Genomic DNA, 11,577 nt, shown 5'->3' with positions numbered 1-11,577 from the left:
AAAAAAAAAAAAAAAAAAAAAAAAAAAAAAGCAAAGCACCTAAACTTGCTCAAATCTGTGCAGTGATGCACTTTTCCCTTGTACTTTCACTTGACCCTAATCATAGCTTGGTGAAGCAGGTACGGCAGGTCTTAGCACTGTTTTACAACTAGGGAAATCGAGGCACAGAGTGCCTAGGTAGCTAAGAGTCTAGAACCCAGATCTCCCCACTCTGGCCCAAGGCTTTTCTGCCAGACAACACCAGGCAGTCAAGATGTTTCTCTGACTTTATGGCTCAGGCTGTTCCCAAGCCCCCTGTCGTCTGATCCTAGCAGAGACTAAGCTGATTCTGGGTTTTAAATGACTGGACAAGCTAGTCAAATGGCCGTTGCATGTACTACCTTCTCCAAAGCCAGGGGAATAAGAAACGAATTTAATCCGTGGGTAGGTGGGGAAACAATACTAGTTGATTTTAGTCTGCTCTAGGATGGGGGAAGGACAGCTGATGGCAGGTAGGTCCCCTGAAAACTAGAAACGCAAAGAGCCGAGTACTGAACTTAGAGTAAAGAAATCTGGATACAAATCCCATCTCTGCCTCCGGCCTGCTTGAGGTCACCAACAAACTGTTTAAATTATCTGGGCCTCAATGATCTCATCTGTAAAGTGGAAATTAAAATACTCTATCTACATGCCTTAAATGCAGGATGCATTTTCCTGGTAAAACAAAGTGGCTAAGTTTACTGGGCTAAAACAAAGATTGTCTTGAGGCCTCCTTGGCCCTCTGGACTAGTTCCTCCAAGGAAAGTAAAACACTTGTCTTTTTCTAATCCAGACCACTCTATACTCCAAAATCTAAGATGTACCAGTGATCTTTACCAAGATTTTAATATGTATGAGGAATCGTTTAAAGGTCCCCAAAGACAACCGTCCATTCCAATATCCAGCAAGCCATCTTCATCAAGGTTACGACCGTGCCAATTGCCTCATGAGACCCCTGAAAGTCTGTAGGGATTCTCAAAACCAAGCTTGGGGCGAGGGAGCTCCAAAGACCTGGATGTGGGGTACAGCAAATAAACAGCATGCAACTATTTTTACATGACAGCTAACAGCGAGACTAGGCAATTTGATTTTTTGTCCTTTAGAGCTTAGAAGTAGCCAGTGCCTTGCAGCAGAAATCTCATTTACCAAATTTTACCCTGGAGCACCTTTATAAGATGGACTCAGAATCCACAGGACAATGAGGTCAAGCAGAATGATGGCCCTTTCTTTGCACAACCTTTAAGAATCAAGATCTGTATAAATTTTGTCAACATAACAAGAAGAGCAAATCAAGTTCCTTTTTATCTCAGTCCAGAAGTTCTGGGCTTTAATAAAAGATAGTGGCATTTTCATGCATCCCGATGCCATTAAGCAGAGATATGGGTCACCTTGAAAAGAGGCTCAGGGTGGTCGGGCTGCGGGGACTCCCACTGATGCTGACAGGAGGGGACAGCCCAGACTCTCCAGGGGTATTTGACATCTTCCCCAAATGGGCCATTCATGAAAGTGTTCACTGGAATTTGCTTGTAGTGAACCGTGGACTAGAATTTTTTAAAGTCTCTTTCAGAGTCAGGCTCTCCTACAGCTGAAAACAAAGCTGGAATTGAATTCTGCAACGTTTTTCAAGAGGAGCAGAAAGTATATTTTTCAACTGGCGAGAAAACAATTGTGCACTCAAACATCAGCAAGGGCTCTGAAACACGCCCCCCCATTCAATCTTACCCATCCACCACCACCACAACCTACACTCTGGTACCAATGATAAGAGGGAGCTAACAGGGCAGCTATCCCAGACCCTGCTTGGCAGGGCTCAGGGCCCTGGTCCATCAGATGACATGGCACAAAAAATTAAAAGAAAGATCCCTGGACTTCAGGGCATTTCCCCAGGCCCAGGCTAGTCCCTTACTCTAGCCCTGATTGTCTTTTCAAGAATGTGGCTCTTAAAAGAGTTGGCTCTCAGGTGGCTGAGTGAAGGGCACAAGAAGGTGAGTGGGTGTTGGATTGGGAAATGGACAGGCAGTGTGAAATCTTCCATCACACCTCTACCAGGATAGGCAGACTCTGCCTATTCTGAAGGAAGGAAATACGTTCTTTCCCAAGCTCCACCCCCATGTTGTCCTTTCTGGACTCTAGACACTTTCTAACAGGACTCACGCTGAGCCAGATGAAAGAACATCATTCATTCACATATTAATTCTAAACATAACTACTATGTAAATACCATCACAGTGCTAAATCCTGGGGATACTAAAATGAAAAAAGGCACAGACTCTGGCCTCAAAGAGCTTGTACTCTAGTTGGGAAGGCTGATAAGTAAATTTAAAAGTATGATATAGTAAGCTAAATTCTATAACAGGTGAGTAGAGGACGCTATGGCCAAGACTGTCCAGAGAAGGCATATCTAATCCAAGCTGGGCAGTCAGGGAGGGCTTCCCACAGGAGGTGACACTAGAGCAAACTTTTAAAAGATGAGTAAGAGCTACTTGAAGTCAGGAAGGAAAAGACAGACATTCCACACAGAAGGAACAGCACCTATGAAGGCAGAAAAATCATACAACAGGGTAATATGTCAGGGAAGAGTAAGACCTTCTTAATAGCTAGATGAATGGGGCGTGGCCCGTAGAGGGGAGGAGGATGCAGGCAGTGGCCTGAAGTAATGCTAAAGAGGTTGTCAAGGGCCAGGCCGAGAAGAACTTAGGTGGTAACAACCTAGATGGCAAGTTAAGAAATTTGAACTTCAACCTGAAACCCGAAGGGAATCCAATGAAGGAGTTTAAATATAGTAGGGGAATTTTAGGACAAAATGGCAGTGTGGATAGTGGACTATAAAGAGGGCAGAGGGGGGTTAACAGATAGAAGACCAGTCAGAATCCCAGGCAAGACACCATGAGGGCCTGCACCAGTGCTATGGCCTGAGCCAGGTAACAAGGGGAGACTTGAGAACAGCTGCAGAGGTAGAATCAATGGCTGTAGAGGGAGAGAAGAGGCAAGCCAGGTGGCCTCTGGGTCCCTGGTTTGAGTGACTGGAGTGACAGACATGAAATGAGATTAAAAACACAGAAGAAAGTCAAACTAAAGAAGACAAGTATATGATATCACTTTTATGTGGAATCTAAAAAAATAATACAAATGAACTTATTTACAAAACAGAAACAGACTCACAGACGTGGAAAACAAACTTATGGTTACCAAAGGGGAAAGGAGGAGAGGAATAAATTAGGAGTATGGGATTAACAGATACATACTACTATATATAAAATAGATAAACAACAAGGACCTACTGCATAGCACAGGGAACGATATTCAATATCTTGCAATAACCTATAATGGAAAAGAATCTATATATATATAGATAGATATATGTATCTGAATCACTATGCTGTATACCTGAAACTAACACAATATTATAAATCAACTACACTTTAATAAAAATTTTAAGAAACCACAGAAGAGAAGCAAATGGGTTTGGTGGAATATACATGTACAATTTGGACGAACAATGTCCCTCATAGCAGAGCCATCAGGAAAAACATTCCTGGAAAAATCAATTTCCTATTGTCCAAAGGGTCAACTGGGTGAGAATAAGCCGATGAGAATTCAGCTCAAGATGATCTTGCTTAAGGGAAGCCACGTGGTCATTTTCCACAAGGAAAATAAGGCAGCTGCCTTCAAGGAAGCCTTTCCCTGGTACCACCCTACCCTAGCAGAATTGCCTGCCTGTGTACCCCCATTTGCCTTAGGCAGACTTCTATTAGATCACTGATTAGGCTTTATTGTTCTTATTTGCTCACCTGTCTGCCTGTCTTCCAAACAGACTGTAATGAGCAGGGGCTCTTAGACATTTCCTTAAGGTCAGCATCTAGCATAAGGTTAAACACCCCAAAGACACCCAGTAAGCGCGTATGCTGAATAAATGTGCATGAAGAACAAATTGCGTTCTCTTATTATCCTACTTCTACCTGGGTTTCCAGTAGACATAAAGCCCCAAAATATAAGTAGCCCATTTTACAAACTCTGTTAAGTTTTAGGAGGTATTTCTGCACCCACCCTTCCAATTATATCCCATTTGGGAGTTTAACAGTGAACTGAGCTCAAATGAAGAAACCCCTAGCTCAGGGTTCTTCCAGCTCTGTGATAAACGTCACCACAAGGGAGGCAGAGGCAGGGCTGGGGGTGCCGTGGGAAGATCAAAAGCATCACATGATCAGGAAAAATGAGATGGGGTGAGCAGGAGGGGAAGAGGAAGCATGAAAGGGAAAAAAGGACAGAAGGACGGGAATGCAGTTTGCAATCTAGCAAGCAGCTAAAAAGCATTTACTGGGCCCTTTCTCCGTTCCCAGTAAGGACAACCACTATCTCCCTTGCTTGAGACCACATTGGCTACTGGTGTCAACTGGGGTGAGTCTCCCACTAGGCTGCTTTAGCCCACACATCCCTGTATCCTCCCTAGACCCAAAGAGATGGTTCTGGGATGACCTGGAATTCCAGTTCCTCCAAGGGTTAAGTCCAGAGATACTAGGAAAGACAGACCTACAGGCCCCTCCCTGGGAAACCATGCTGAGCCACTTGGAAGAGAAGTTGCATAGGACTCCTTAAAGTATCCTCGCCCTGGTGAGGAGGCGATGAGGCCGGGCTTGTCCTAATCTGAAGAGTCACAGATCCTCTTAGAGGAGCTGGTGCCATAACCCAACATCCAGCAGAGAACAATGGACACAGGAGACTAGCAGGTCAATTTGGACAATGACTAGGTGTCCTCAAGTCTTCCGCCCCAGATCTTTTCCCTACTGATGTACAAATAACCAAAAACCTAGGATGGCTTTTTCAAGCAGAAGTCACTAAATCATCACCTTTCAGTCATCCTAAGGGCCGAGAGAGAAAATGTTAATATTGGTGGTGGAGAGGGAGCCTGTGGCTTGTATCCATTACACTCTTTCTTCCCCAAGAGCACCTCACATATATCCTGCATGAAGACTCCTGGAGAAGGGTTGGCAGTTACAACAGCTTGCCAGAGCCTTCAGCCCTGAATATTCTAAATCTTTGGCCTTTAAAAATCTCCTCTGGAGTTTTACATTCCGTTTATTGCCCACTCTTGGCTCAATTTTAACTCTGAATTTACAAGATAATACTAAATTTACTTTAGTGGATCTTTGAAAATGAATGTGCTTCTTTAATGTGAGATGATTCAGTGGGGTAAGAGAGAAAATAAGAGGGGTGACTCATCCTTGGGTGAACAATGTAAAGAGAAAACTCTGAGCCCTACACTCTAATTCTTCTCTACCCACTTGCCCAAGACTCCTGGCTTTGAAGGGCGGATGGGACAGAGAAAAACACTCCTGCAACCTACTCCCAATTATCCAAAGTACCAGAAAAGCAACAGATAAGGAAGAAATGAAATGCCTGGAGCCTCACTGAGTCTCATTTCAACCAAGAATTCCCACCTACTCTCTCATTCAGCCTTTAAAAACACATACACACACACACACGCACACCGCAGAGCCGTTACCAAACAGCAAACCTAGCTTGCCTTGATCCCTTGCTCCATGCCACCTGTGGGCACATTTTATCAGAGAGAAAGGGAAGTAGCCAAAAGATGAATAGGAAAGAGGAGATGAGGAAGTCACGGGTCTGGATAATTCATGAAAAGGGTCAAGAGAACTGACACACTAAATAAAAGAGGGGGTTCAGGGAGCATCCTCAGGGCCCATCACATGTGCTCGGAGCTCAGGGCCAAAGGGGAGTTACTTTGTGTGAGATGCTAAAATAGTTTATCGCCAATGATCCCATGTGTTCTCCCCTTTGTGTGTTGCTTATGGGAAAATGTCAGGCACCAACTGGCTTCCTGAGTCACCATTAGGATGCATTCACCCGACTCCCAAGCCCCAAAGTTAGGCACAACATGATGAGAGAAAACAAAGTCATTTTAAAGACAATCTGAGCACAGTTGACTTTAAAAAGTCTAACCTAGGGCTTCCCTGGTGGCGCAGTGGTTGAGAGTCCGCCTGCCGATGCAGGGGACGCGGGTTCGTGCCCCGGTCCGGGAAGATCCCACATGCCGCGGAGTGGCTGGGCCCGTGAGCCATGGCCACTGAGCCTGCGCGTCCGGAGCCTGTGCTCCGCAACAAGAGAGGCCACAACAGTGAGAGGCTATGTACCGAAAAAAAACCAAAAAACAAACAAAAAAAGTCTAACCTAATGGTGGGAAAACATCTGTATTGCTATGCCAAAAAGCAATTATCTAGGGATTTTCTGGGGTTTTCCATTATCCATCCTTCCATTCCCTCTCAAAAGTGAATTCTACACAAGCCTGGGTCAGCAAGACTCTTAAGGCTCTTTATGCTAGTTGAGGCAGTGTACTGAAAGCCCGGCTGGACCTGTTGGACTCTCAGAATGTGAGAACAACTCCGAGTAGAAATGTCCAGTCAGGAGAATAATCCAGCCACATGGCAGTGTATTTTCCATCTAGACTGGACCCTTACAGCCAGAACTGCAGTTTAGAGACTTATAACGATAAAGGCCTGGAGAATTATCATGCTCTTCCATCAACAACAGACTTATATAAAATTTGACCTTGTCCTAAACAGACCACCAAATAGAAGTGGGTCAGGGGCACAGTGACATGACAAGTGGGAGGGTCTAAACGTATCTGCCACAGCATTTGGAGCGAACAGGCTTATAAAGTTATGTCCTGGAAGAAATATTAAGCATGATCCACTACCAGCATTCCTATATTGAGGGCTAAAGAGTATATACGTGTATGTGTGTGTGTGTGCATGTGTGTTTTACTTTTTAGAAATCAAGTCATGTGTTACTCCAATTTATCTCACTGACAAAGAATTAATATCTGGTCCCTTTGGCTAACAGGGAATAAGGTGTGTGTGTGTATGTGTGTGTGTGTGTGTGTGTGTGTGTGTGTGTGTGCGTGCACGCACATCCACCAAAACCCTTATCAGTGAGGCAGGAAAAATGAAGTAGAGCATTTTATTCCTGGAAAATAAACCTCAGTGAGTCCCACTGCATCAATCTGATTTATCTCTTCTTTCAGATTTCATGAGAATGCCAGGCAGACACCTAGGTGGCATGCAGGGAGCATTCTCGGTTAACTCTGCCTTTCCTACTAAACGATCCCTCACGTCACCTGAAAATGTCCCAGTGGTGATGATAAGAAAACATTCTGACTCAATTACATCCCCCAGTTCACCTTTTTCAGAGAAAACTTGCAAAAATAACTGTGAAAATATCAGATTACCTTTAAAATGCTATTTATGAGTCTACTCAGTTAAAAAAGTAAACGGCCTTTCTAGATGGTAGCAAGATGACACTCAGCATGAGTGAGCCTATCGCTGTGTAAGAGCTACTGCACTGAGAAATCTTCAGGTCAGAAACCAGAACTCAGGGAATCACAAATCTGCAGGAGAAAAGGAGACTGCCGGAGGGTGAGACAAGTTAAGAGACTTTATTTAGAGCAGGTTCAAGACCTGCTCTGGTCTTGAACCCCAAAGGCAGGCTGTGATTGATTTACTGAGCTATAGATAGCTTCCAAAGAAATAGGATGCACCGGTATACACAGCATTGTGCTCTGAACTCTATAAATATTAGCATCCAATGTGGTAGGATTTTAAATATCCTCAGAGGACACAGCCCCCAAGGGAGCAGCCACAGAATGTTTTTTATTTCTTGCCATTTAACAATCACAATTTTGTCACGTCGAGGATACCGTGCCCCAGTGTGACTCTCCCATGAACTCCACTTTTATCTCTCTGCTGCATCTCAGAAAACTGCAAGGAGTAGCGTCCTCTGGTAGAGCCGGAAAATCAGCCGCAGAGCCAGGAAACACTGCGACGTGAAAGAGCTCCTGGCCACTTGGTTATCTTCAGGGGGATGGAAAAGACTGCTGTGATACCTCCTAATCCCAAACCTCTGGGAATGACATCTTCTGTGCTTCCTGATGAGCTGGACCTCTTCGGGAGTACAGTTGTTCTAGAAATCCTGAGCCATCTCCTCTCCTAGGTCCCCAGTGTTATTTAAACAATACATGCATGTGATATGGCTGAGGTGAGCGCTAAAATCTGTGGTCCCAGAGCTGATTAAATGACCCATACGGGAATGTTACTGGCCTCATTAATGCCATGTTTCCAATGAATTAACCAGTCACAGACTTAACCAACCACAGAGGCAGAGATGTACTAAAATCTACTTTAACACTCTTAAAATGCTAGAACTCAGTCAAATCTAAAGAAGCTTATACAGATATAAGATGAATGTGACCATGAACTGCCACATTTGGGTGACTGACATCTGTCATGTGAAAACCTGCAGAGATTCTGACAATACCAGAGGTGCCCAGGTACCTCCTTCTGTCTACTTGGAAAGGGTTAATCTACAAAGGTATGAAATTGATTCAAATGCCTTCCTAACCAAAGCTCTTTTTTCTCACTTTCTTTTCCCTCAATACATTCCAGAACGATACAATGCTTTACCCAACACAAATTAAAGTTTAAATCTTGATCCTTGTGCAGAGATTGCCTTGGCAACCTCAAATTCTCTGTAACGAGAGTCACACTATAGGCGAAAAAATTAAAAAGGCATAAAATTATTTGTACAGATCAGAATTACAAACCTTTACATGAATCATCCTCAATCGGCTGTTTGAAAGCTGTTATGTCACTGAAAGTGCAAAGAAATAAAACCACTTTATCCTGTTCATTTCGAATTGGAGCAATTTTCACAAAGAACCACACAGGTGTCCCTGAAAGAAATACCGAAAGGTTGGTCAGTAATTTGTATTCTCATTTGAGGGGCTATGGAAGTAAAGACTTGGGAATGAATAGGTACAAATATTAGTTCATTTTTAGAATCGTTTCATTCCTTCAGGGACTGGGTTTTAAAACATTAATTTTTCCTCTTGCTGGAATAAAAACTTTCATAGTAACTACTCAGTGGGGAGTTTTCTCCTGTTCAAATAATTTTGTAAGTGCAGATTTCTTAACCCTTGTAAAATGATTAGAAAATGGGTTGAAAAGCCCTCCTGATCTAAGGTACAGAGACCTAAAGACTTACCTTAGACCATGTAGTGAACAAGTAAAGAGTAGGGGCCAGTTTGGGTATTGCCAGCCATGGCCGGCCGACCATGAAACTCAAATTTCCATTGCTAAAAGCTCCCAGTGCCAAAATTCAGCTTGGGAATCCATCAATTTGGCTCAATGGACCATGGGCTAGAAACTATGTTTCTAAACCTCTCTCCCCAGAATAAAAATCCCAAAGGTCCTATACAATGGCAAATAAGGACACACTGAGGAAGGAAAACAATCACCACAATGATTCTCCTCGCAAAGGCTCCCCCAGAAAGGGAGTTTCCAGGTGGGTTTCAGCTGTGATTACTTAGTACTTTAGGAAGCTCAATGAATGTTTCAACTTCCAATCCTTGCTCGTGAGCTGAACTGGGGGATAAATGAGCTCTTCCAAAGCACTGCCCTAAATCACAGAAGGAGAAGGTGGGCAGGGCTTACCTGACTGACTTCTCAGAGAGGTCACCCACTCAGGTATCTATGGAAAAATATCTGCACAAAGTCAGTCTCTGGCTTCCAAAAACAAAAAAAAGAAGGAAAAGAAACATGTTTTCTATCTATTGAGGACATCACAGCAAGATCTATCAATCTCTTCTGTGATACAAAATTAAATGGGGCACAAAGCAATGGTATGTTCACCCCATCTTGTTCTTGTATCCCCGTTCCTAAAACAGCATCTGGCATATAAGAACTTAATAACTATTTGTTGAATTTTGCATAACCGGGATAATGCTTTACATACTATTTTATAAGCATTTTCAAATTAAAATACAGTAAATATTTCCCCATGTTGTTAAGTATTAGAGAAGCTTCCTATGTACCAGGTGCTGTGCTCAGCATTTCACATATTTTATTTTAGGAGATAGCAAGCAAACAACTCACTGAATATTGGAGATGGAAATAGATCCCCAAAAGGTCACCTGGGTCTCTCTGCCTGCAATCACATCAAACTCTATACTATACAACAAGGACGGAGAGACATCTCTGACTAACATTAGGATTAACCAATTTTACTTAACAATCACAAGATTACATATCTGACTATACCACTTATTCATATGTAAGTATGAATAACCCCACAATGTACAAACAGGCAGCAAATGGATCAGATAGGAATACGTTCTCCTTAAATCTTGATTATCTATATATTCATCCAGTTAATTTTAAACGTCTATCCACTTCCCCTTCCCTTTTTAGCTGCTGGTTTCTGGGTACTCTTAGAAGACAAATACATGATAGTGTCACCCTAAGAAAAATGTGTTTTGAAAGGAAAATCCACCTTACAAAAATCAGGGGAATTCCCTGGTGGTCCAGTAGTTAGGACTCTGCACTTTCACTGGCGAGGCCCTGGGTTTGAGCCCTGGTCGGGGAACTAAGATCCCACAACCTGATTGGCGTGGCCAAAAAAAAAAAAAAAAAAAAAAAATCACACATCGTGTTCCAAAATCAAAAAGAATATGGTCTCTGAGTTATCCACTGTTTTTGGAAGGTCTGTGTTACTATTCCTCCCAGTATCCTCCTCAGAACCTGCCTGGGTTTTAAACCACTTTCAATTAAGCAACAGAAAACTCAAAAGAAAGCATCACACCAATCGAGCCCATGTACCCACAGCTCTCAGTTGTATCCTAGCTGGTAAGACAAAAGGAGAAAAAAAAAATCTTTTCTTTTTGCTCTAAAGAAAACTAAGCAATATTCTCTCAGCTGGGTAAACAAGAAAGCACGCCAAATTTACCAAACTAGTAATAAATTAGAAGGGAGGCCCCGCATGTTGTCTCACACCAGGAGCCTCGTCTTGCTGCAATTCCCAGAACCATCGCCTTCACAGCTGCCGCCTATGGGCCATCCCCTGTGCTGTATCAGCTGGGCCTGATATCTGTGAACTTGTTTCACTCGGGACTGTGCCACCTAATCTTTATGACTACTAGGACTGATGACACTAACCCGCATCTCCCAGATCACAAGAGCTACTGTATTTGTCACAGCGGGAGGCCTTTTTCATTTTACCATAGTTCAAGCTCCCCGTGAACTTTCCTCCATTTCAACAGGTCAATCTGTTTAAAGCTATGTGCCTCTCTCCACCACACTGTGCCCATTGCTTCCTTCCAGAAATGTTCCCTGACTAAATGCATGCTACTCTGATCATTCCGTTTCAATATCTAAATATGTTTCTTGTGCCAAAAATTCATAGAGTCAGTATGTATTACTTTAAGAGTTCCTCGCCAGCTGATCACTTGGGCTTGTTGAGGGTAGGAACCTCTTTTCTCCTACTGGTATTTCCTCGTGGAGGGACATCTTTCAGTGTAACACTCCAGGCCTTTTTCCCTGGGTTGGCGATTTGGGGGACAAGAATTGGACATGTGTAGCCTGGCCACCTCTCCTCCTCTGCTTAGAGATTAGTGTGCAATCTGCTCTACTTCCCCATTCTATAAATGTTAGGGGAGAAGTCAAAGGGCAGGGGGGATGGCTGGTAGGAGGAGAAGCCTGTGGTTCTCCG

General features: G+C 43.3%; 1 protein-coding gene across 2 annotated transcripts in view; it reads right to left on the bottom strand.

The window, feature by feature from the left end:
* The window catches only part of KCNH1 (potassium voltage-gated channel subfamily H member 1), a 409,116-nt gene that overhangs the window by 354,095 nt on the left and 43,444 nt on the right, over window positions 1-11,577 (bottom strand). For both annotated transcript variants that reach the window (XM_024751064.1, XM_024751065.1), the window contains exon 4: window positions 8,636-8,764. In XM_024751064.1, the coding sequence (XP_024606832.1) occupies window positions 8,636-8,764 (129 nt within the window). The remainder of the gene's footprint in view (window positions 1-8,635; window positions 8,765-11,577) is intronic.

Source organism: Neophocaena asiaeorientalis, unplaced genomic scaffold (assembly GCF_003031525.2).
Source record: "Neophocaena asiaeorientalis asiaeorientalis breed wild unplaced genomic scaffold, Neophocaena_asiaeorientalis_V1.1 scaffold67, whole genome shotgun sequence".
Lineage (NCBI taxonomy): Eukaryota > Metazoa > Chordata > Mammalia > Artiodactyla > Phocoenidae > Neophocaena > Neophocaena asiaeorientalis.
The sequence above is the reverse complement of the archived record's forward strand: the minus strand, read 5'-3'. Positions and strand labels throughout refer to the sequence as shown.